At 41.3% G+C, this 27,230-nt stretch overlaps 1 protein-coding gene across 1 annotated transcript; it reads right to left on the bottom strand.

Annotated features, from left to right (window-relative positions):
• Window positions 1-13: 13 nt before the first annotated feature.
• Window positions 14-27,157, bottom strand: AASDH (aminoadipate-semialdehyde dehydrogenase). The gene is made up of 15 exons (XM_054989871.1): window positions 27,069-27,157; window positions 20,885-21,136; window positions 18,054-18,174; window positions 17,306-17,634; window positions 13,775-13,967; window positions 11,515-11,756; window positions 11,095-11,201; window positions 10,616-10,788; window positions 8,519-8,708; window positions 7,396-7,514; window positions 5,486-6,293; window positions 4,508-4,671; window positions 3,252-3,377; window positions 1,703-1,834; window positions 14-1,441 (listed from the first exon to the last, which is right to left on the bottom strand). Exons 2-15 carry the CDS (start codon window positions 21,112-21,114, stop codon window positions 1,046-1,048), a joined length of 3,330 nt encoding a protein of 1,109 aa, XP_054845846.1. The 5' UTR covers window positions 21,115-21,136; window positions 27,069-27,157; the 3' UTR covers window positions 14-1,045.
• Between the last annotated feature and the right edge of the window lie 73 nt (window positions 27,158-27,230).

Below are 27,230 nucleotides of genomic sequence, written 5' to 3'. Positions count from 1 at the left end.
AAGCCATGGAAGTTCTTTTTATTTTTTTTCATTCATTCATTTCTATAAAAAGATCATAGTGATGACAGGGATATTTTAATCAAGACTTGCAACTTCATCTTCGCTTATCAGCAATATGTGAAAAATTACAGTGCAACATATTTCTGTACTAACAAACAATATTAAATTATTTTATTTAATCTGGAAAAATATCAGTTGAACGTTATGACATCCACTCATTAACTCAGCCCACAAATGTCAAATGCCAAGATTGAGATCCTGTTCAGCAAGTAATACTGACAAACACTTTGGGAGGTAGATGTTACCTTTAAAAGTTCATACGTGCAATGTGCACAATTCTTCAACAAGCCATAAATATGCCATTAGTAAAACAAGCGATATAGGAAAAAAACCCCAAATTACATAGGCAGGCAGAGATTTCTACCTAATATTTGGAACTATCAAAATATCTTAAATATTTCTATTTTAATTTATTGTTTATATAAACTCTCATGATTACAAGAATTCTTCGCCTGAAGTTACTGAAATGAATAGATCAAATATCTGGGAAAGATATCGGTTTACTTTTGGGAGTTGATGCCACTTCTCAGTAACAAGCCCAAACCATTTTTGCTGCAACCAAGTGATTATGGATTAGTTAATTCAGCATCACATTAGTTTTAACCATTTGTCTAGAAAAATTATATTCCAGCTTTGAAAGTGTGTTAGTGAATATATTTTGGCAACTAACACAGTACATACAGATTATGCTCTTAATTAGCTAATACATATTAGCTAGTGATAATGATGTTTAATATGCTTTGTGAAGGATTCACAAGGATCTACATAACAGGCACAAACAACTTGATGGCCATTTAATTCTAAGCACCCAGGATAAAAAGATATGTAGATCATATTGTTTGTTTCGACTGATAATAAAACCTTTGCTTCGATGCTGCTATCTGTATTTACTTTTCTAAACACAACAGCATGTTCTGTGTTTGAATAACTGAAGCTCAAACATAGAGAAAAAACAGTCTGAAAGGGCAATTGTCCCCTGCAAATTTTAGGCAGTCTTGTTTTTTGATAAACATAAATCAAAGCAATAAACATAGTTATTTCTACAGCCAACAACGAGCTTAGTTCCCCATACAACAGGAGAAGAGAACACTTCTCCTGGAAGTTTCCCTGAACCTTCTACCACACCAGTTTTAGCATTCAAGATCCATATTCTGCCATCTGTAGATATTACTGCCAGAAGTGCTTTATCCTCCAAGTCATGACTATGGAAAACAAATGGTGTTGCATACACAGTTGATGTGGCTTCAAATTTCCACATTAAATTACCTTCCATATTACAGCAGTAAGTAAAGTGGTCATGGGAGCCAAAGAATACTTCTCTAACAAAACTTGAAATACATGGAGATGAAAAAATTGGTCCATTAGTGGAAAACTGCCAAACCTACAAAACAAAATTAAGAAGATAATATATCATTTGGCAGCAGTGCTGCCAAAACATACATCTATTTAACATTAGGAACAAACTGATGACATAAAGTATCAATTTTTCTCTCTCCTTACAATTAATTTTATAAAATATAAGCAAAGCCTGATGGAACAAAATCACCACTGGTAATTTCACAATGTTTCACACAGGACAAAAGAAAATATGTCAGCTGCTGTACATTCTCTGTAGATCAGAAACAAGAGAGGTTATTTTTACCTTTTGTCCGAAGTGGCTAAAGCAATACAAATCTCCGTTTACACATCCTACACACACGTAGTCCTTGTTGCAATGGGGTGACGAAAAGACAGGTTTTCCACAAACGTATTTCCAGATGGTATTGCCCATAACCTGCGAATGTGTACCAAACGTATTGTTTAGGACCCCCCAGGACTCAGACTAAAGAACTAAACTAGCACCTGAGCAAAGATCTGGAACTATTATTACTGGGAGAATGACTAAGTTTTCCCTTTAAAAAGCAGGAAAGCAATGGGTTTTCTGTGGGAGGAGCCGTTCTTGCACTGAAGTTAGTTTAGGTGGATCTGCAGGAAAACAGCATACAACCTGAGATTAAAAATGAGATTGCTGAAATGGAGATTACAATGTGAGACTGCTGAAATGGAGTTTATTCACAAATTCAATGGACACCCCCCCACCCCCAGGTTGAAAAGAGATTTAAGATTCTTATCTCACTACAGATGCTAATTTCTGCTTTAATCAAGTTGCATTGTACAGCCTGAAGCCCTCCCTTCTGCTTTAATCAAGTTGCATTGTACAGCCTGAAGCCCTCCCTTGTAACACCCCACCCACCTTTGACTGAGATATAAAGGCTCAGGGATCTATTCCTATTTGTGTCTGAAGAAGGGAGCTCTGACTCTTGAGTTTACACTCTGAAAATCTTGTTGGTCTCTAAGGTGCTGCTGGATTAAAATCCTGCTGTTCTTGCACTGAGGTCACTTTAACAATTTTGCCTACATTCACATTTCCTGGAAATATGGGCAGGAAAGATTCATTAGATCCATCAGCATATAGTTTATATTTTTGTTTGATTACTGACCCTGCTTTGCTGCATCTTGTATGTGGTATCATCAAATGGTACACCTCCAAACAGAACAGCATGCAAAAAGTGAATTCCTGAAAACATAGTTTTCAATGTACTGCCTGCCCTTTCGTATTTGAGAAATGTTGTTGGATTTGCTGGGATTCATGTGGAGAGGGGGTATATAATTTGTCACTGAGACTAGGAGGTGAAAGTGAGCATGCTGTTATACTCCAGGCAAACACAATGAAAGTGAACGAGAGGTGTGGATCTCCATTCAGTTTCACAGTTTGATTCTAATGCCACCTTTCCTGCAAGGGCTGTCTGACATGGGCTCACATCATGCAAAGTCAGAAGTTGCATAAAAAGTTCAGGGATTTTTCTCTTGTACTGCAAATATAGAGACTGGTGCAAAAGCCCAGATCTTGCCACAGCACTCTACAAGCTACATAGTTCTAAAACAGATAACTAATAAATTCTCAGGTTTTTGTTTACTCTATGTGTTCTGTTGATAGATTTGGAGGGACTTGATGTATGCTGACCAGGCAAGAGTTCTGAAGGGCTCACATCAAGCCAGAGTTAGGTGGGATCTTCATGGCCTCTTACCTAGTGAACCCCATGATGCTGTCCCCCAACCTAGTTCTGCAACCCCTCTTCTTCTTATAGAGTTCTTTGAAAATCTTGTTCATTACACATTTCTGGACCATATACAGCAAGAAAGGTACATACGGGGTTTACTGCTAGCAACAGCCCTCCAAGTGTAGCAATATATAGGTGGTGTGGCAACAGATTTAAGTGAGGGGAGGAAAATACAGCTCCGGCTTCGCTGTGTAACTTCCAGACACACTCCTCCTTCTGTCAATATGCCGAAAGGTAAACACAAGGTTATGTCTCTGCTTGAAAATTAAAGCACAGGATGTTATTTTCAAAGCTTTGCAAATCAGTACAGTCATACATTGGATAAGTCTTCAGGCTAAAGATACCCACTCCAGTTTTTTTTTTAAACATCATATTTAGGAAGAAATCATGGCGCGTAATAATAATCATAGTAATAATAACTGCGTTTATGTACCTCTCTTCTAGATAGATTAGCTCACCCACTTAGTGGTGAACCAAGTTAGTGTTACAGCTGTGGAGTTGGGGATGAGAGAAGTGGCTTACCCAAGGCTACCTGCTGAGTTCATGGTGCTAGTGGGATTTGAACCAGCAGAGTGCTGATTTGCAACCCAATCACTTAACCACTATGATACAGCAGCATAATTCTGCTATATACATTCCAAATAGAAAAGGGTAAATGGAGAGATGTGCTAAACTCAGCTGAAAAACAGCACCATGACAAAGTTTTGTTTGGTGTTACCACTAATGTGGCAAAATCTGGTGCCCTATAGTAATTAGTTTGTTATAGAACCAGCTTTAATTATCAACAATAAAAACTGCAGTTCTAAGCCCCTTTAACGGGAAGTGAGTTCAAATTAAATCAGTGGAACAACTCTGAAGGAAAACAGGGATTCATTCAAGGCGGCATTTTGGTAGTTCATAGAATCATAGGGTTGGAAAGGTCCTCCAAAGTCATCTAGTCCAACCCCCTGCACAATGCAGGAAATTCAGAACTACCCTCTCACACCCTCAGTGACCCCTGCTCCATGCCTAGAAGATGGCAAAACACCACCAGGATCCCTAGCCAAACTGGCCAGAAGAAAATTGCTACCTGACCCCAAAGTGGCGATAGGCCTAGGCATATAAGAAGGGGCCACAAGAACTAAGCACTGATGTAACCCTTCCTGCCCTCCCTCTCATGATCTGCCCAGGTTCACAGAATCAGCACTGCTGTCAGATTGCCATCTAGCCTCTGTTTAAAAACCTCCAAAGGCGGCGAGTCCACTTCCCGAGGAAGCCTGTTCTACTGAGGGACTGCTCTGTCAGGAAGTTCTTCCTAATGTTTAGCCGAAAAAACATTAGTTCTTGTATGCTCTACAACTACTTACATAAATATCTAGAGCATATACATGCTGGTCATGAGATCCAATAAAGAGCAGCCCTGTGGAAGGATCCACCACTGCAGAACTTTTCACAGCGTCTTCTGTTGCAAATGTCCAGTGTATTTCCCCATTACTGTTTCTGAGTACATATACTAGCCCATTATAACACCCTGCAGAAAACAGAAATATTTGGGTATGCATTGTAACAACTGCAAGAAATGCAAAGCATAAATGTTTAATACTTAAGACTCTTAAAACATATCCAAGCATCTGAAGTCAATTCACAATCCAGTGGTGTGAATTATAGATGGGTAAAATCCCCCAGGCTCAAAGGGCCCAGTAATTTACACAAGAAAATTCTTGAAGGGGGCGGGGGGGACTCATTTTGCAGAGGACTCTCTAATCACTCACAATTCCCAGACCTTCCCCGTTAGCCCCAAAGCACAGCCCCTCCATTTACATGGCTTCCTACCCACTTCCATTGCAACTGCACCTTGCTGTGGCTGCAGTTGTTGCTGTGGAAAGCAAGGACCCAACCAGCAGGTGGACAGGCAGACAGAGCCTTTCCACCTCCTTTCCTAACATCGTAGATGATGTTTTAGTAGCAACTGAGATGCCAAGATGTAGTCCCAGGATGCTGACCAGCAGCTGCACGCACAGTGTAAGGAGGGGAAAGAGCAAAGGAGTTCTCCTCTGGCTCCTATATATGATCCAAATCACAGAATCTCAGGATTATAAAATTCTGACACTGGTATTTTGGGTCCAGGATAAACAAAACTTCGGCAGCTGATAACTGTAAACTTGTCTCGATGCATATGCTACATTCATACGTTAAAATGTGCTACCCCATGGTACAGATTTATTAACAGTCACGCAGTTTTAGATAGAAAAGGAGTATATACAGTGGATTGTCCTTGAAAAAGGCTTAGCTGCTCAGCAAATTTTATTTAGAACATCAGAGAAAAACAAAGTTTACATTCATACCCACAATGATGAAGTTTCCACATGCAGACACACAGGCAGAGGACTCAATACGATCTTCAAGGTCTCTCTCCCACTTCAGTTTTCCGGAATACAGGTCAACTGCTTGAATCACATGAGAATGAGATCCAATGTATACAGAAGCGGGTAACTCATCATTGACTGGTATTACAACGAGTGGAGATGCATCTACACACTTGCCCAAGTCTGACTTCCACCTTACATGTAATGTCAACTTTTCAGCAGTTCTTTCAGGGTTCTCTTGTAGGTGAATTTGTTGCACAGAATCATCTTCTGTTGTATTGGCACTGCTGGCAATTGTTTCATTATGCTTCAAAATTTTATTCCCTCTGTCTTCACTTACAGCAGGTGAAGAAGGAATCAGTTCTCCCAGCTGAATTGCTGTATTATGCTGGTTCTTCAGGCATTCATCTGTAAACAACAATCGATTTCCACGGCTCACTGCAACAAACCCAACAGTGTCTAGTCCACTTTTTTGGGACCCTCCAGCTTTTGGCTCTACATACTTCATACCTGGCTCCTCTCTACTACAGTCTCTTCGTTTTCTTTTCATAGAACTGATGCAGCTTAATTTTTTATCCTTTCTGGGAAAAGCTGTTTTTAGGACGTGATTGTAGACTTCATCAATGGAACGACTGAGAATAACTTCCAAGAGGCCAGGGATGGCCTTGCCAACCATATTTTCAATTTCATCATGGAGGTGTACTGACTTTAAAGAATCGCCACCACTGTTCAAAAACAATGAATCTTTTGAAATGCTGCTAGACTCTTCAGGAAGATTCAAAATAGACTAGGGAAGATGAGAAGAAACAAATGCATGTAACACCCATACTTCAGAGTGCCAGTGTGTGCGTGACTGGGGGGAACAAAGGTCAAACTGTTGATCAGCTTTTAAACTCACTGGTTGATCTTGGGCCAATCATTCTCAGCCTAACCTAACTCATGGGTGAGAAGAAAACTGAGGAGAGGAGAGGAGATATGCCATCCTAGGCTCTTAGGAGGAAAGTGGGATGAAAATGAAATAAACACAGAAACATAATTATGCCACAACTGCCCCTCCAAGCAGGATATTAATCTACACAGCAACAGAAAACCAAAGACTCAGGAACAGACTACAGATAACCCGCTCAGAACTGGGGCCTGGCTTTTGTGATGAAGTCATTTTTAGAAACCTTTTTAATAACAAGGGCGCTTCTAAGGTATAGCAGTTCATTGATATTTTCTCACTCGGATGGACAAGCCAGGAGATTGTTATTGTCCCATTTCTCTTGCACAATGACTAAGGTGCACATTTCCTTCCCAGACAGTTCTTTTTTCTCTCTTACATTCTACCCTGCCAGGCATACCCTTCTGCAGCCAAAGAGCATGTATAACTTGAATATTTGACAGGGAATGCCAGCACCAAGAATTGACAGAGATTTTTATGCTACATTAGAGCCAAATCCCCGTGCCAGAAGGGGATGCATGTAACCACACAAGAATAGGATGGGGAAATCTGGTCCATTTCTTTGCGATGTTCACTTCATAAAAAAATGAGTACCTTAGACATAACAGGATTGCTGAGAAGAGTTATTTAAAACATCTGTGCCCAAATTAGTGTAAGAAAGGCAAATATCAAAAACTTATTTAGCACACGAAGCAATATTCCAAAAACTTTGGCATAATTCACCTTGTTTGCATTTCCTGCTTCCATTTTAATGTCTAATTTCAGCTTTTGAAAAACAAATAATTTCCATACAACTGCTGCACAGAACTTTATTGAAATGTCAAATGAATGGAAGAATGGATGAAATTTCTATCAGGCAAGAATACTGAGCCTACATTCTCCATCCTGATTCAAAGTACCTATGACAAGCCGACTAATAAGATGAAGATGCACCTTAAAACACTACCTTCCAGAACCACTGTAGTCTCTCCCACAATTCTTCTTTCTTATTCAGCTTCCCTTCACTCTTTCTGGAATTCAGATGGCTGATGTAGATCTTGTTCAGCTCAGGCACATCAATTTTGCCTTTAGTACAAAATTGAAAAATAAAATTAAAAAAGTTTACATGGGATCTCAGAATTTAGCATTCAGTTTATTTGCTTCAATCCTGAGGTCAGATTCTCTTGTTTTTAGGCATGTGAAATTTTGCTATAACTTCACTTACTTTCATGAAAACAAAGCTATGCCCAAAGAATCTATAGATAATTTGTATATTCAAATTCATTAAAATGCAGTTACTTAAGAGTTAAATCCTGTCAAACAGATCTGCACATGGAAAGAGGGACATGCCTGCAGCGATAGGATATGAGCCCTAATTGCAGGGAAAGGAGGGTAAAAATCCCTTGTTGGCCATTGGTCTGGGGGCACCTCAAATTTGGAACTCCTACCTTTGCCTTCTGCTGGTTTATTAGTGCAGACTAAAATAAAGACAGATTTGTGTACAGAGCACAGTGACAGCTTACACCAACAGTTTAACACCAAGGCCTGAGCACAAGAACAGTGCTTACATCAGCTGTCAGGGCCACAATGCAGATACCCATTACGAGGACCGAGCTTTTGGACAGGGTTTCTCCCTGACCTTTCCCATGCCCTGCAGAGCAAACTTCTTTAGAATGACTTCCAAAACCACTTGAAATATTGTATGGGAATGTATCGTTCTGCAGAAAAGGAAAATCAACCCCCCCCCCACCTTTTGCTTGCAGGCCCCCGGGAATATCTCAAGCAGCTTCCATTTGTGTTGATTCACTAACCCCACCCCCGCACACTTAGCCTCCCCTGTAGCGGTTAAGCACGAGAGACACGTGTCTCCTGCTGGTCGTTCTGAGCAGGCTCCCCACAGGGGCTCCCCAGGGGACAAACTCAATCGCTTTCTCCATTTTCTTCTGTTATGGCATGCCCACTTGATGGTTGTGTTGGTCTGATGTCACAGAATTATTAAAATAAGCAATAATAAAATAATATTAGCGAAAAGTGGACCATACATTTTATAAACCAAAAGAGGCATTGTTTTTAAAAGTACTTCTTTTTACCGTGTGATGTCAATGGCAGAGTGTCAATCGGCAAAAGCTCATCTGGGACGGCACAGCTAGGGAGACGCTCCTGGAGTTCTCGGAAAAGATCTCCTCTGAAACTGCCTTTGGGCACAACAAAGAGAAGTAATTTTTCTTGTTGAGACCAGACCACAGCGCAGGCTTCCACTTGACCGTGGCCTTCTGCAAGCTGCAAAATAAAACCATTCCTCTCACAAGAACTGAAGAAGTCCCAACTCCGAAGCAATAAACAAGAGGGTGGGAAGTCCACATCTGTATTTTCCTCAACTCCTTCCTCCTTTTATAATTCAAACATCAGTTAGTAGCCAGGAAAATGAATGACTGTGCTGAAAAATGAGTGCTCAGGATTACATGAGGTTGATATACCATAGGACCTAGACGTTTTACTGAAGACACTGTTACCGGCATTAGGAACAGGCACGTGTTTAAGCAGAGAGCTGGGGCCAGAGAGACCAACAGCACCCCCTCCCCCCGCTTACCAGCTTGAGCACAAGACCTGCATTGGCAGTCTGGCTCCGGCCATGGCTTTGGAAGGAGAAGTGAGGATGGAGGAGCTCCCTTCACTTCAGGGCGGAAGCTACTGTGACTCTGGGCATCAATGTGGCCTTTGAGTCCTTGCCCACGGGGCAGGTAGATTAAGCATGTCCTCTTTCTCTCTCGGCTCTTGAAGTCATTATAGAGGTTTGTGTTATGATATGGAGGCGGGGGGTGGGGTGGGGGGTGGGGAGGAGAAGGAACTGGCTTCCAACATACACACATCCACCAGGGCTAATTTCGCTTTCCCCCTCATAGTCAGATCCCCTTGGAGCCTAAAGAATCCCAGAGAAGAAAATTAGACACAGATGGTGTATATGAAGGCATATGCCTACCAAGGCCTACATATTCCCTCCTTGGGCTGCTTGCTTCCCTTCAGTCTAACGTTCAGCCCTAGCCGGCTAAGGCCTCATGCCTGGATACTGTTCTCTGCAGCCCACATTTGCATGCATGCACAGCCCTTGGCCCTTACTGGTTTGGTTTTTTAAAAAAAATTAAAAAACAAAAAAACCAGGATTTCTCAGCACAACTCTGTTTTCTGCAAGGAAACAGAGCCGAAATCCCTCCCTATTTTTTCCACTTTACTAAGCAGGAATGATCACCACAAGTAACTACACAACAGCAGCAAAGTGTAGACATAAACACTCTCAATCACTAGGAAGCCCTGATAAGGAGGGTTGCCCTGGCTAATGTTAACAATGGTTAAGGGCAGTACAAACATAAACCTTAACCCCTGAAAGCTGTTGGAGTGGGATCTCCAGGCCAGGAGAAAGCGGGCAGGGGAACAGAGTGGCCCATCTTGCATCCTGCACTTGATCTCTCTACTGGGGTTCGGCATCAGAAGGCAAGTGGCTCCTGTGCATTTTTCAAAAATCCTGCCTTCCCTCCAAGAAGCTCAGGGTGGCATATGTCATTCTCCCCTCCTCCATTCATAGCAAAATTGCAAGGTAGATGAGGTTGACACAGAGACTTGCCCAAGATCACTCAGAGAGCTCTGCGGCAGAGTAAAAAGCAAAATCTGGGTCTCCCCAGTCTGACTCTGACACCTCATCACACTGGCTGTCAACTGATGATTCATCTCATCTCATGTAATTATTTCTGTTCACAACAAGAACATTTTAACTCCTGGAAACATAAGCTGAGACAGAAGATACCCATACATTGCCAGTGCTTAAATTCTCTTTCCAGCTCCCTTCTCTCTAATTGATTCCTAATGTACTGCTTCTAATCCCCGATACCCCTTCCTAGTTAATCTACCCAGTCTTTTTTTAACCCATTTTATATCACCCGTTTGGTCTCATCATTCCTCTGCCCCTTGCTTGCAAGAGTGCAGACAGAACATGAGGAGGTGTGGTCTGATGCACACAAAACCACTGCATCCAAGAGAGACCCATTTCCCCTGCAGAGATCTCAGTGATTCTATCCAAGGAACCTTCATGACTGAAGCCAAGAGGAATCAGTTCTCCAAACACTTCATGATCCAAAGCAGACTCTCAGACTACTTCAGAACTCTGCAAATAATATTCTTACTTATTATATTACCTGCTGGACGTATTCAATATTGAGTCGCTTGCCGTGACGCTTAATCTGATTGTCCTTCCTCCCCAAGAAAAACATTTCACCCTCCTTAACTCTGACAAAGTCTCCAGTTGCTCTCATTGTGCCTGCAGGCAGAATTACTTCATCGTTAAGGAAACAGACACGTTCTTCACCTCCTGCACAAAAGGAAATCAAGTGGTAGGTCAGTGCTACTGTGACCTCACATAACATAGACCAGAAAGCTACCTGCGGAAACGAGAAAAATGGCTGAAAATCAGATAGTAATGCACCAACTCTGTCCTGTTATTTATGCTGCCTTCAGTGACTGGCATACTTCCTCTAAATATGGAGGTTCCATTTAGCTAACACAACTAATGTTCATTGACAGATCTCTCCTCCATGTATTTGTCTAATAGTCTTTTAAAGCCACCTAAGCCAGTGGCAGCTAATTCCATAATTAGAATCATTAAACAGAAAATCACCTATAAATACTTGACCTTCGCCTTCCAGAATAGCAGAACCGCTGGAATCTTTAACTTCAACTCTTGTTCCAGATAATGGGGTTCCCAATGGTACACAGGAATCAAATCTAAAAATCAGGAGGAGAAAGAGAAGCAAAGGGCAAGGAACAAACAACCCAAACATGTCTGCAACTGAACTGTTACTTAGATTAAAAACCAAATCTCACAATAATACTGCTCTAACACTATTCACAATAGGACAGCTCCTTTCCAGGCTGTGTTAGTCACAAGGCAAAGAGGCTTAGCTATGAAATTGTTCTTCATACTAAACATCCACAGAAGTACACCAGGGTTGTTCCACCTGCAGAGGACTGAAGCCTTTTATCATTTATTTATCAAGTAAAGTGCACAAGCAGTAGATAAAAGAGTGACATTTCCTACCGATGATCAGAACTAAACAATGCTTCAGGAATCCTGTAGCATGTGGCCCAGCAAGAGACTTCTGTAATGCCATAGATATTAAACACATGTGTTTTGTTTCCTTTTCCTTTCCAGCTTCTCAGTACATTCAGGCCAGGAAATGCTTCTCCACCAAGAGCTAAGACTCGCAGCGATGTACTGGCAGATAGCACAGTTGACTTGATGCGCTGAGCTCCAAATCTTCTCAGAAGAGTTGGTGTAGCCTATACACATTGCAAAAAATAATAGCCTGGTACATATAGAATGCCTACATATAGCAGAGATTGGCATCCTGTGGGCAAAATCTAGTCTGTTCATTCTGCTTCTACCACTTTAAGTTCAGTGGTGATGGTGACAGCAACAACACTGGCTGGGCTGAGAAACAGTCAGAAGTGGATAGAAGGGGAAACCAGTGGCAAAAATTGTATGGTTGCTGGGCAATCACACAAGCTTTCTTTATTAGATCTTTTGGCAAATCCAGCACCTGGCCAGGGATATGAAGCACAGGCTTTCATACTGTGGGTTAAGATACTCAGAGAAGTTATTTGCTTGCACTGACAAACAGCAGCAGCAGCCCAACTAAGGAGGAACAAAAGGAATTTGCTACAATGGAAATAATCTCCAGAAACTCTGCCCTTGGGTAGGAAAATTACTCCTCTTTCCTTGAGATCTGAGTCCAGCAGCACCTTAAAGACTAACAAGATATTTGGGGGTAGGAAATGCATCCTGATTCCCTTCTTTGCAACCCACCTTCTGACTTGGATATAAAGGTTCAGGGATCTCCATTCCTACTAGTATCTGATGAAGGGAGCTTGACTCTCAAAGGCTTATATCCTGAAAATCTTGTTGATCTTTAAGATGTTACTGGACTACTGCAGACCAACACAGCTACTCACCTGCAACTATCTACTTCCACTGGTGTTAAAAATTACACCTTGTATCCTATTTTTAAAAGCACAACTAATGCATATTCTTCCCACTCCTTTTCCTAGTGATGGGATTAACTTGGGTTACTAAAGCATGAAAGTTCAAACATCCAAGGCTTATTTGTGACCCGAGCTTGTACATTAAAACAATTTTAAAAGTTGTTCATAGTAAGCCCCTTTAGATGACTGCAGAATGTGTTTTAGACAACTTTTGTAATGTGACTTTTGAAATAAAATATATTAGACTTGATTCAATATTTATTTGGGCAAAAGAGCCCCTTCCGAGGATGGAAGAAGCATGGATGGGTTCACCCCACTCACAAGGGAAGACACTGACAGCTTATGCAGAAACCTTCATGTTCAGAGAGCCAAAATGCATAATCCAACCTTTACTTCTCTCTCTCTCTTTTTTAAGAGTGAAGACTTAGCAAGCAAGTCTCCTGCACACATGGACATATGTGCCCATGTGGAGAAGGGGTGTGGATGCCTTTCCTTTCCTTTAATCTGATTAAAGCTCCTTGATAAAAAGTCTTAAGCAGTTAAAACCCATTTGTTAAGTTGCATCATCTGGACACAGCACTATACCAGTGAAAAAACATCTATCAATAGCAAGGGTAAAATTGGAGCAGGGCTTTTTTTCAGCTGGAACGTGGGGGAACGGAGTTCCAGAACCTCTTGAAAATGGTCCCATGGCTGGTGGCCCCGCCCCCTGATCTCCAGACAGAGGGGAGTTTAGATTGAACGGCGTGTCACTCGGTGGCCTGGAGGGCAATCTCAACTCCCCTCTGTCTGGAGATCAGGGGGCGGGGCCAACAGCCATATGACCATTTTCTCCGAGGGCAACCCACTGAGTTCCACCACCTCTTTTCCCAGAAAAAAAAGCCCTGATTAGGAGATTTATCAGTAAAAGGAGTAAAAGTAGATTATGGATGCCTAATCTTCTGTCACAAGACCACAGTCTTTTGACCGTTGATACTTTAAATATCAGAATGGGGCCTAATGGATGGTTCTTGCCTGCATGGCCATCACTTGTGACTGCAGAATGAAATGACAAATTGCATGGGAGAACTGGCTATCGTGTATTTAGTCCCACAGAAAGAACTTTTACATCACCTCACACCCAGTGGGGATAAGTTCACCAATTCAGGTGGCAGTCATCAAGGTAAAACCCCAAAGCAGCATAGGGAGGGAGATCACTGCACAGCTTGGTGGTCACTGCAGTCCAGTTTTACACAGAAGCAACATTCACAGCAAACACTAAGTTAGCTGGATGATCAGATATCTTCCCCCCCCCCCACACACACACCATATCTTACCTGTAATACAGATACTTTGTGGCGTTGAAAGAGAGCCTCAGACAGCTCCTGAGGCATCATTTTAGTCAGGTGAGGTACAATAAGCAGAGAAGCTCCACTTGCCAGAGTAACAAATAGCTCGACTACAGATGGATCAAATGTCAATGGAGAGGCCATGAAAACGACATCATCTGGGGTAATTTGAAAGAGATCTCTAAAGAAAAGCACAGACATTGCACACCTTAATCATTACACATATTCTGGAGTATAAACCTGTGCAAATGTCACAGGAACCCTTATATTCAAGTGGGAAAAAAGAACAGTGTTTTACAACCTAAATGGCTTGAAGGTATATGGTTCTGAAATTCTATTGGAATTATACCAATAGCATTCTGGTAAAATAAGTAAAGAAACCCAGCAAGGGAAGATACTAGGGTTGCCATGTTCCCTGGAGCTCAACCCAGGGGATGGGGGGGGGGTATCATGGGGGCACATGGGGGAAACCTAACTCTCACGTGAGCAAAGCATGTGCTCACTCTGGAGCTCTTCCTTGTTGTGCCAGGAATGACATCATCCCCAACACAAGGAAGAGCTCTGGAACACGCTCATGTGTGCTCCAGAGCTCCTGGGCCTATTCCCCATGCTTTCCCCTCCATCAGCCAAGTGGTGGTAGGGGGCAGACTAGTAACCCTAAAAGAGACCAAATATCAAAATTTGGATTGGATCCAATCAGCTTTTCCACTGGTGAAAATGGGAGAATGGGGCCCCCCTTGACCCCCAAAAGGATATGCTGGTGATGTGACCTGCATGGACAAACGCAGCATATGATTGGGTTTGGAGCAATATACAGAACTGGGTGAGAGTGAAGGAAAAAGCTCAGTATATTCAATCCATGATCAGGGTTGTTTTAAAAAGATTCAGTGTTGCAGAAACATGCCAAGTTTGCCTGTCTTCAAAATCAAATAGATATTTACTTCTTAAACAGCAGGCTCTGGCTATTGGCTCACTTGCCGAAATATCTACGAAAAAGGGAACTAAATTTCTATTCTTCTAAGAGCTGGTTTGCACAGTAGTAACTGATTATGTGAATACACATGCACTGGAAGTATTTCTGTCTGCGGCACAAGATCTAGCTAAATCAAGCAACAAAGATGCACACGTGGCCCAGCCTGATGAAAGAGAATGTCCAGGGTGCATTTGCGTTCTTTCTTTTGCATTTCTTTGCATTCTTTCAGGCATGACAAGTCTCTGTGGCCTCTCCCAGCTTCCTCTGCCATAAAAGGCAGTAAAACAAAACCAATGCACCAGAGAAAAGATCAAGGCATCTTCCCTAATTATTGCTTTGTGATTTATTTTTAAAAGGCCACATGTCTCTGGGACTCCCACAAAGAAACCATTTATCCTACATTCTTGTACTCTCCCACTATAACCAAAAATGACCAATACTTCACCTCTGTAATAATATTAAAAGAAATGTGAGCATATGAATGTTGTCAGAGCAGAAACAATGTCAAAGTTCACTAAAAGGCAGTAGGATTTGTTAAAATGGAAGCAAACCCGGGATACGGTTCAAATTATGCAGGTTTATTATACTGAATATTATTATGACCAAATACTTGGTGGTGCCCTACTTGGTATCAGTAGGGCTCCAAAAGCTCCTAAAACGCTGAGCCATTTCACTTTTGTCTTCAGAATAATCCACCTGCAGGCTGTTTTATGTTGCGGAAGAACTGCTCTCTGGCAATAAGCTGGGAACGTACTTGAAAGTAGAGGTTCACACACAGCATTTAAGTGAAGAGACATGTAACACACTGGAAGAGCCAATCACAGATACATAATAAGTTTATGGAATTTATAGGCTGCCTCTCCAGAGATCAGCTTGAGGTGGCTTAGAAGTGAAAACAATACCATGATCATAATAGCAACAAACTATCAACATACAAAGCAAGCCGTTAAAAACAAGCCAGAGACAGAAAAACAGCATAAAACAATCCTGTAATAGCCTTAAAAATACCCATAAAACAACCCTCAGGCCAGAAACAGACGGTAAAACGTCTCAAAAGATAAAACTCATTTGTGTAGTTTGGCCCTTAGTGAAGAACACTTATAGTTCCTCTCTTTGCTGAACAAAATTAGCCCTCAAGGCAGCTAAAAATACAGTTCAGTGAAATCATCAGAAGAAACATTTACTCAAAAAAATAAAACCAGCAGTAATTTATAGAACTTAAAACATAGTATCAATAGCAGTAATTTAATGAACTTAAAATAAAACAGAGCAGCAATCAAAATTAAATAATAGAAACAAAGAAAACAGCTCCTAAACATGCAACAGGAACAATCCCTAAAACTAGCAGAAAGCAGAGAACAACAAACCAATCAGCATAATGTAAACTAAAAACAGCCAAGGGATGAAACCATTAAAAGCCTTCAGGAAGGGAACATATTTTGGTTGTTTCCAGGAGGCCAGGCAAGAAGGTATGGGAGGGAGGGCTTCCTGAGACAGAAGTTCCATAAACTGTGGGCTGCCAGTGACAATGCCCTGCTCTGGTCTAGCCTCCCTTCCTGATGGAACACAGAGCAGAATCTGGGATGTCAATTTATATTACAGACTCTTTAATATAGGAGGAGGAGACAGTTCTTCATGTATGAAGTGGGCTGTTTTCTAGAGACACTACTTTACAGTTTAAATTAGATAACGTGAGATGAGTTTTTGTGAAAACTCAGTCCAGTTAAAATTTTACCTATCTACTTAATACATTTCTATTTTACCCTTCCTCCAAAGAACTCAGGACAGCATGTATGGTTCTCCCCACCCATTATTCTCACAACAACTCTGTGAGACAGGTTAGGCTGAGAATGATTGACTCAAGGTCAACCAATGAGTTTCATACATGAGCAGTATTAGAATCAGGGTCTGAATCTATCCACTACAACACACTGGGATCTGTCTAATTCCGACTGTACTAGGGATGCCACTCCCCCGCCAGGGGCAGGGGATCCCCCACTTCCACCCACTGTCCCCGCTTACCTGGCCAGCAGGGGGGATTACGCCTCCAGGGGCACGGCCATGGGTGGCACAGCGCACTCCCATGTGCCACAGCAGCCCGATTCGGCCCGATTATGGCCGGATTCAGCCTGAATTGGGCTGCTGCGGGGCGTGGGAGCACTCCTGTGCTCTGCAGCGGTCAGATTCAGGCTGATTCAGGCCCAATTCAGCCCAAATCAGGCCGCTATGTAGTGTGGAAGTGCTGCTGCCCTCCGCAGCGGCCTGATTTGGGCCAGATTCGGCCCCCTGGAGAGCGTGGGAGCACTCCCAAGGTAGCCCATGACCCACATGGCTGGGAAAGGGAAAAGTACAAGGTAGGAGCTGGGTCCCACATCTCCCACTGGGGGGCCAGGGGGACCTGGCAATCCTAGACTGTACATCTGTGAAAATGGTATGTGTTTCATATAATCTCCGTATGCAGCTTTTCCAATTTTAGATAAAATAACAAGCCAGCCTCTGACTGTTCACTTTCATGCAACAGAAACCTATGAAAGAAAGACACTTACCGGAGATGAAGAATATTTGGTACTATGCATCTATGGGGCACTCGAACAATTTTGGGAATCCCCGTTGTTCCCGATGTGTGCATTACATAGGCTAAGGAGGAGGTTTCTCTGACGTCCAACAGCTCTTTGGATTGCTTTGTCTCATTCCAGTCCAAGATATTTGTGTCGCACCAACTTGCGACTGCAGGCCTTTCATTTTTAACACTTTCATGATCAGCCAGGAGATTTACATCAATATTACTGCTGTTCCTTTGGAAAAGAACTAAACCAATGTTCTGTATTTCAAGGAAATTATGGCAGAACAAATGTCCAAATGTGACTTTGAATTTCTGAAAAAGAGAATGAAAACCTTTGTTCCAATGTTATATGCATACATTCTAGAAGACCAATATAAACTTCTTGGAGTTTCCATTGGGGAGAAAATTAGGGTACATATAAATAAATAATTATTATTCTTTTCTCTCTAATACTAATAAGATGGGGCTGACAAATTTTGTATATGTGGCAGTGATTACTATGCATGTCTGCAAAGCTAACACTGTAAAACAGCAAACAGACTTGAGGTTAATAACTAAAGGAATCAGAATTTAAAACAAATTAGGCAGTGGTCCTAAACATACTTTTTTGGGAATATTTCCCATTGAATACAGTGAGTCTTTCCTCAAAGCTTAAAAAAAATGGATTGAGCTGTTTACTTGAAAAGTTCATTAACACAACTTGCAAATATCTTAGTTAACATTGCACTTACATCAAGTTTGTCATTTTCCACAAGGACATATTGGAAGTTGCACTTTTTCATAACATAAGCAGACAGAGTTGGCAGGGCATCCGGATCAATAGGAGAATAAGCAGCTGGCACTTGGAGAATTCTAACAAAATTAAGTATTTCATTTAGCTAAATAACATTATTCTCAAGAGCCAAACATTTAAAAGACAGCACAAGCTGAAACCTATTTACACAGCCACAATAAAACTGGGTGTGTATGTTCTTGGCTCAGAGGGAATTGGGTAGTAGACTCTCATTCCAGCCAAAGGAAAGAGTTAATTCTTCTTAGGACCTGCCCAGTGTCTAGAGAAAGGGGTTTGGCTCTGTGGAGGACCCCAGGACTGGTGTAAAGGGAAAACAGTTGAGTTGTAAAAGGGAACTCTGCGTATAAACATTGTTGCTGCAACCTAAGTCTTAAACCAAACACCTCTCACTCTGAAGGATTGTAAACATTGAAACTAAGCTGCAGGAAAACTGTTTTGCCCGTTACTTTTAAAGTGTTGTGTTCTACCAACAAATTTTACTTCCGCAATTTCATCCCCTGACTGCCCTTATGCCATTTCTGCCTGTTCAATAAAGTTGCTGTTTCTTTTGAGAGTTATTCAGCCTCCAGTATCATTTCATACATTCCCCCATCAAGTTTCTGGCCTGGGCTAAAAAGTCAGAAATATAACTGTTTATCAGGGAGTGATTCTGCACACGTTGGATAATGCACATCCAATACTCTTTATAGATCATTTGGAACAGATTTTTTTTTGTGTGGAACAAAAAATCCACCTCAAACGATTGATAAAGTGCATTGAAAGTGCATTATCCAACATGTGCGGAATGAGCCAGAGTGGGACAAAAAGAACTTACAACCATAAACAGAAACATGCTACTTGAGGTTGTACAGTCAAAGCAAGCAAACTTGGATTTTGGTGGTGAAAATCAGCCTCAATATGGGGTAGTGGGGGGGGGGGGTCCATTACAGGAGGTAAATAACATCACCCTCTAAGCCTCTGTTAAAGAGGAGGGGCATTTTTTCCTCAAGTTGCTGGCAACCCTAGCTTACTTTCATGATTCTGATGCAGTTGTGGGTTTAATCTACATTTTTACGGGTATTCCCTGCCAAAAATACTGCAGATGGGTTTTGATAACATAACATAAATGATAAACATGAGCCTTCTTTAAGGTTTCTGTTGCTGACTAAAAAGCAGAAGATCTTTGTGCATGACATTCATAAAGCATGCAAAGAGAATGTGCATAGAAATATGGAACAATGCATCAGTAAATGCCAAAAACATAGTCATATCATTTTCATTGTTTTGTGAAACCAGATGACATCTAATTGAATCACTTCTCTAATAAAAAGGCATCAACTGGGATAAAAATAACTTGATACTACTGCAACACTATCTCTGGTATGCCTGTTCCGCAAAATAAAATTTTGAAAAAAATCTTCATGAGGGGTTTTTTGGGACAAGTGAAGAATTAACTAGCTGGATTGTTTTATTGGTATTACATCAGTCAACTACACAGGTCAATCTAAAATTGACACTGGAGGGAGATACCTATTATTAGATCTCCCAACACTATGTAACTATGTTTCAAAAAAAGTTGGGAGTGGCCTCACCTACTCGGAATGAACCGATTTTTCTTTGTATTGGGTAGTGTTTTAAACTGGCCTATCTCTGTAACATTTCTCCCCCACCACCTCCTTCCTGATGCCTTTCTTTCATTTAGTGAGTATACATTTCAGTGCATCTGATGAAGCTGAGCTCTAACTCACAAAATGCTTCTGCCAGATTAAACTTTGTTAATCTTTAAAGTGCCACTGGACTCCAGTTAATTTTGCTGATACAGACTGATAGTGCAACCCATCTGGAATTACAAATGGCAGGAGTAATACTTCTGTCCCTCAAAGAAATTCAGATGTAAAGGTACTAATATCTCAAAAAGTGGCAAAATAAGAGGAATGTGCAATACTGTTTTAACTGCACACTGTTATGTAAGTGATCACGGCCTTAATGACTACCCATTAACACAAGCAGGGCTTTTTTTCAGCAGGAACACAGAACGGAGTTCCAGCACCTCTTGAAAATGGTCACATGGCTGGTGGCCACGCCCCCTGATCTCCAGACAGAGGAGAGTTTAGATTGCCCTCTGCACATGGCACGGAGGGCAATCTAAACTCCCCTCTGTCTGGAGATCAGGGGGTGGGGCCACCGGCCATGTGACCATTTTTGCCAAGGGCGATTTAAACTTTAAAAACTTCCCCCTTGTTACAGCTGACCCAAAGTGATGTTATTGTGCGGTCCTGGGAGTGTGTGTGCACTCTGTGCACACACATGTGGTACCAGGGGCACCACCTCCTGCCAGGAGCTGCCCCTTGTGCTGGCAACCCACTGAGTTCCACCACCTCTTCCCGCCCCCCGCCCCCCAAAAGCCCTGAACACAAGGAAGCTGTAGACTTGTGTTTTTCAAAGAGGAGCTATTTCCCAAGAACAAAGCAAGCAGTCTGAAACAAGTCATGGGGTGCTCCACACCATAGAAAAAAAGTTTTTAAAAAATCACTGGACATGCACAAAGCCTTGAGTGCATATAAACTCTCTTTAGATTCTGGCCAAAGAAATTGAGAACACAGTTATCTAAAGTAACAAAATCCACCAGGAAACAGTTGCAACATTAGGAAAAAAAACCCCACTCACCTACCAACCAACATAGTGATACAAACAGATAAATATTGTGAAATGTATTTTAACTTGAGCTTAATGGCAGGAATATTCTCTATGCTTCTGAACAACATCACATATACCATTCTATAACCATACCCTATAATCCAAGAAGGCAGATCTACTCCTGGAGAGCAGTAAAGGCCTATCACAAAACTTTCAGTGAGGTAACACTTTTTCCTCAAAAAATCTGTTAGTTCTGCGGCTAGGGTGGTAACCGTCTTGTATGTGTAGGAAGCAGGAATCTTATCGTTGCACTCATCAAAGCATACTGCTCTCTTCTCAGCATACAAATTGGCTGCTGTCTGAAAAATCTCCTGCAGAGTCATCGCCAACACATGTACAGCATACCTGAATAAATGAAAATAATAATCAAAATGTATCAACCTATAGTTTCAAAAAAAATGGCAAAATACATCATATTCTGCAAATAAATTTAAAGGAAAATTAATAAACTTTTAATATGAAAGAAAAAAATATAATTGCCATACATTTTCCATTCTAGGGCATAATTTGTAGGGGGTAAAAACTACAGAGATATAATAAAGCTACCAACTGACACCTATTACACATTCAGTTCCTCTAGTGTGACCTACTTCTAACAATCTTTAACTTGATGTTTATATAAGTATATCAAGCAGGATTTGATTAAATGTTTTTGATGTTTACACTGACAGTAAAAATACATTGTGATTGGCACTAATAAATATTTATGAGGGGGTAAAATTATATAGCTATAATTACAATTTGTAAGAAAACAGGAAATGCAATTGGCCAAAAAATTATTTTTTTTAATTTGAGAAAAAGGAAGATTTGTATGTGTGTGTAAATCTATATATCTAGATATATATTTCACTTCAAAGGATGCCAGTTACCAAATCTACTGTAAGGAATGAAGCATAATTTTAAACCTAGGAATTGAGTACTTCGATGGAACAATTAAAATAATTCTTATCAGTACAGTTACTATATCTTTGAGATAAACCTTGTCAAAAGATCTTTTTGCATATAGGAAAGAACCCACAAAATATATGTGAGTCATAATTTTAAAGTGCATGAGAAAAAAATAACCTGACCTGTCTCACAGCGTTCCTTTGAAGATAACATAGGAGAGAATTTTACTTAAACTTGTTTAAAATGTCCCTAGGGATGCCATTTGCCTCTTTTGGGCAGGCAACTTCCCCCACAAAGTATCCCTATTCCCCACTGGCATTAACAACAACAACAACAGCAATGTGCTTATATACTGCCCTTCTGGACAAATTAATGCCTCACCCAGAGCAGTGAGCAAAGTCAGTGTTATTATCATCCCCACAATACAGCTGTGGCTGAGAGGAGTGGCTTATCCAAGGCCACCTGCAGAGTTCATAGCAGTAGTGGGAATCGAACTAGCAGAGTGCTGATTCGCAACTCAGCCAACTAATCACTACACTACAGCAGGTCTCAATGGACTAGTTGGAAAAAGAAAGGTGGGGGAAAGTGTGACATCATTTCCAGCTGCATAACTGGAAGTAGCATTAACATGTTGCTGGATACAATAGCATTTCCCCAAAAATATTCCAGTTACACAGCTGGCAATGATGAGAACCACTACTTTAGATGGAGGGTATGATCAACAAAGTCGAAAACATTAATGGTAGGCTTTGTGGGATGCCATTCAGGCGAGTCTCTGTCCCCTCCACAGTTGCCAGTTACCTGCTGAGGGAAAGGAGATCTCCCACTCCCTGACTCCTGTTGCTTGCTACTGCTCTGGCAGGTGGTGGGAGAAAAGTAAAGAAACACCATCGGCGCAACCATGTGACATCACTTCAGGGGAAAGCGTGGAAGTGACGTGATGCTTCCCTAGGAATCACCAGGAAGTCTAGTTTCTGGCACTTCCAAAAGACGCATCTCATCACTTCCGAGTTTTCTCTGTGACATAATGCCATTGCGCCGACAGAGTGCCCCTCATATCCTGCACTGGGAAGAGGGGTTGGACTAGATGGTCTGTATGGCCCCTTCCAACTCTATGATTCTATGATATCCCTGACTCCCAGTCTCCCATCAGTTGCCAGTCACTGGCTGGCAACCTTACCCCTAAGTCTTCCAGGGATTGACAGCTGAGGGCTGGCAACCCTATAGCTGATAAAGTTCTTACTGTATTGAGGCCTCTGCAAAGCATGCATTTGTCTTGTTATGCATACTTTGAAAAAGAGTTGTCCAGAATACCATTAGCAGTGATGAGTGAGAAGGAGAGACTTGGGCTGAGGGGCAGGTGTCTGCAAAATCTTAAAAAATGGGGGTCCTTCTTGGATTGCTAAAGTTTGAGAACCACTACTTTAGATGAAGGAGGGTATGATCAACAAAGTCAAAAACATTAATGGAAGGAAAGCCACATAAATTAAGCCAAGAAGAATACTTAGAAGATGACTTTCTCTATTTCCAAGGGTCAGTATTCATTTTTATAACAATATAAACAAATAAAGAAATTAAAGTTAAAATCTGGATTCATTTCCATGTAATCCAGGTCTTCATCTTGATAATTGTGTATATTTGATCTTCTTATTGGGACATAGCAGCTACCTGGTACCAAAAGAATTCTGCTGAGTTCTGAAAAAATTCAAGCAACAGTTTCAAAAACCCTCATGCAGAATGTAGTTTTTAAAAAAGCGATGTTTTAAAGTAAAGGTAGATTTTCTGGCATAATTGGTTAGATCTGCATGGAACTGTCACAAACAGAATACGCAAGAAGCTGACTGCGTGACTGTGTTTAGCATGTTCACAGGAAGCATGTAACTTCATGCAGATCTGTAGGGAAGATGTTCAAATGACTGTTATGAATGTCACCACTTTGGTTGCCAACTTCCAGATGGGGCCTGGAAATTTCAAAGAATTACAACAGATCTCCAAATAACAGAGGTTGTTCCTGGAGAAAATGGCTGCTTCAGCAGGCGGATGCTATGGCATTATACTTTGCTGAGCAATTGCCCCTCTTCAAACCCCCAAAATCTCCAAGTATTTCCTTACCCGGAGTTGGCAACCCTAGCACTGTGTCCACACTGACAGAAGAGCAGATGCAAAAATATATCTGTTGAAACTATCAGTTGGCGATAATTAACGCACAACTCCATAATCAAAATTAATTCAGAAAAAAAGAGGAATATATGTTACAAAACACCATATCATTCGTTCTGGGAATTGTATCTATTACCTATTGTTAACTATATTCAAGTTAAAAATGTACACAACATCACAGGATATGATACAAAACCTAGGTTTTTTCCTTTCTTAGGCTTAGTAACCTTGGCATGTCTGAGCATATGGAAGCAACTGGCAAAACAAGAACTTGTTGTCAGGAGTAATATCTTCTGCTTCAAGAGAACTAGAAACTTTAATTCTGACAGCTATGTTTCCAGCTGAAAGCATTTCCTCTTAGGAAACAACATGAAATCCAAACTGTGTAATTCAGTAGATGTTCATTCTGTAAAGAACAACGGTGGGGAAAAATCATATGCAATTATCTACAGATTTGTTTCCCCTTTGCTCTTATTTGTTGTTCCAGAAATCCTTTAAAATAAAAAAGAAACATGTAATATGCAACGTGACCCCAAAGCATTCCAGAATTGTGTGGATAAGAAACACCTGTATTTACTACTGAATGGTCTATCAAATAATTTCAGTGGTTCTTTTATGTCTTGGAATGTGGTGAAAGCATATTTGGATTGTGCGCCTCACACCTCTCTGCAAAAACAGCCTTGGCTCCAGCCTCTAAGTGATCCCATATCACTGTGGGCAGCCATTAAAGCATCAATATGGCTGAAATGGGGGATATCAAAGAGGATGCAACTATTGGACCATCGTGTTAATTTCCCAAACAAGTAAAGTGATGCTCAAAATTTTTCAACAAAGACTCTTACTATATATGGAACAAGGAAGGCCAGATATTCGAGCTGGATTCAGAAAAGGAAGAGGCACTAGAGATCACACTGCAAATTTACAATGGTTACTGGAGCATAGCAGAGAATTTCAGAACAAAATCAGGGGGTGTTTTATAGATTACAGCAAAGCTTTCGACTGTGTGGGTCATGAAAAGCTGTGGATGGTGTTAAAATAAATAGGTGTGCCACAACATCTGATTGTTTTGATGGACAACCTGTATTCTGGACAAGAGGCTACTGTTAGGACAGAATATGGGGAAACAGAATGGTTTCCAATAGATAAAGTTGTCAGACAAGGATGTATATTATCTCCCTATCTGTTCAACCTATATCCATAAGAATCTGGGCTGAAAACTGGTGGAAGGAACATAAAAAATTTGAGATATGAAAATAACACCACATTACTGGTAGAAATAGTGACAACTTGGGACTGACTACAGATGAAGGCTAAAGGACTAAGTGCCAAAGCAGGATTACAGCTGAACATCAAGAATACAAAAGTAATGATTACTGAGGAATTACATAATTTTCAGGTTGTCAAGAAATTGAAATCGTTAAAAAATTTCTATTCTTTGGATCAATCATGAACCAAAGGAGAAACTGCAACCAAAAATCGAAAGGCGGCTGAGACTTGGAAGGGCAGCCATGAAGGAACTAGAAAAGATCCTTAAGGATAAGGATGTGTCACTGGGGACCAAGAGCAAGATAATCCACACTATAGTATTCCCCATTACTATGTATGGATGTGAGAGTCGTACAGTGAGGAAAGCTGACAGGAAGAAAGTTGATTCATTTGAAGTGTAGTGCTAGGGGAGAGTTTTGCAAATACCCTGCAAAAAGATCAATAAATGGGTTCTAGATCAAATCAAGCCTGGATTCTCCCTAGAAGCTAAAATGACAAAACTGAGGCTATTGTACTTTGGTCACATCATGAGAAGACAAGACTCTCTGGAAAAATAGTACTAGGAAAAATGGAAAGCAGTAGGAAAAGAGGAAGACCTAATATGAGATGGCTTGACTTAGTAAAAGAAGGCATGTCATCCAATTTGCAGGATCTGAGCAAGTCTGTTAATGATAGGACGTTTGGGAGGTCTTTCATTCATAGGGTTGCCATAGGTCGGAGGCAACTTGACGGCACATACCTTCATACACTGCAGGATGCCTTAAGAGATTAATCCTTGTGTCCATTGTGTGGCTTCAGATAATTTTCACTGTATTAAATTAATAATAACCCATCTTTTAGATCTGACTAGCCATAGTTTCAGTACATATTTACAGGCACAATGCAGTCACAGTCTAGCATTCAAAATTAAGAAGTGAATGATTATTCTTAAAACCAGCTGACATATGCACCAATAGATATTTCAGGGTGAAGTAAGGTTGCCAGCCTTCAGGTATGGGCTGGTGATATTCTGGAATTGCTAAACTATAGTTGAAATGGTGTGCTGGAGGAGAGTTTTGCAGATACCATGGACAGCCAAAAAGACAAACAGATCACATCAAACATGAATTCTCCCTAGATGCTAAAACGACAAAACTGAGGATATCGTACTTTGGTCACATCACGAGAAGACAAGATTCTCAGGAAAAGACAATAACACTAAGAAAAGTGGAAAGCAGAAGGAAAAGAGGAAGACCTAAAAGAAGATGGCTTGACTCATTGAAAGAAGCCACGTCCTCCAGTTTGCAGGATCTGAGCAAGTCTGTTAATGACATGATGTTTTGGAGGTCTCTCCTTCATAAGGTCGCCATGGGTTGAAGGCGACTTGATGGCACATCACTCTCTCTCTCTCTCTCTCTCTCTCTCTCTCTCTCTCTCTCTCTCTTAAGGTCAGAAGAGTAGAGAAAGAAATTCTCCATTACTATGTATGGATGTGAGAGTTGGACAACAAAAAATGCTGACAGGAAGAGAATTGATTCATTTGCAATGGGGTGTTGGAGGAGAGTTTCACGGGTACCTTGGATGGCCGAAAAGACAAAAAGCGGTGTTGGAGGAGTTTTACAGATATCCTGGACGGCCAAAAAGACCAATAAACGGGTTCCGGATCCAATCAAGCCTGAATTCTCCCCAGAAGCTAAAATGATAAAACTGAGGCTATCATACTTTGGTCACATCATAAGACAAGATGCTCTGGAAAAGTCAATAATGTTAGGAAAAGTGGAAGGCGGTAGGAAAAGAAGAAGACTCTCTCTCACACACGCCCGCGCGCGCTCCTGTATCACAGCCTTTGGTACCAATATGGCAGACACGCAGCGACAATTCGCCAGAAAGGGGACACTGAGGAGGCCTGTCTGTTGCTATGGAAACTGCTGATGGCGGAAGAAATCGGGGGATCGGCAGACCCAAACCGCGCGCCCGCACCCACCTGCTCCGTTCTCTCCCCCCTCCTTTTCCTGCGTCGAGCCTCTGCCAGTTTACAGAGCCGGCACGCCGCGTTCACCCGCAGGAGAATCTGCCTCCGACCACCCCGGCAACGAGATACTCAAAACTGACTGGCTGGTTGGCTTTGCATTTTCCTGATTGGCCT

Source organism: Eublepharis macularius, chromosome 10, assembly GCF_028583425.1.
Source record: "Eublepharis macularius isolate TG4126 chromosome 10, MPM_Emac_v1.0, whole genome shotgun sequence".
Taxonomy (NCBI): Eukaryota; Metazoa; Chordata; class Lepidosauria; order Squamata; family Eublepharidae; genus Eublepharis; species Eublepharis macularius.
The sequence above is the reverse complement of the archived record's forward strand: the minus strand, read 5'-3'. Positions and strand labels throughout refer to the sequence as shown.

What these genes read in the sequence shown, in the direction of transcription:
- AASDH (XM_054989871.1), bottom strand. Translation starts at nt 21,114, where the DNA reads ATGACTCTGCAGGAGATTTTTCAGACAGCAGCCAATTTGTATGCTGAG. An exon ending in ATATTGAATACGTCCAGCAG is followed by an intron (nt 8,709 to 10,615) that starts GTAATATAATAA and finishes TTTATTTTGCAG; the next exon opens with CTTGCAGAAGGCCACGGTCA. An exon ending in GACTACAGTGGTTCTGGAAG is followed by an intron (nt 6,294 to 7,395) that starts GTAGTGTTTTAA and finishes CATCTTCCCTAG; the next exon opens with TCTATTTTGAATCTTCCTGA.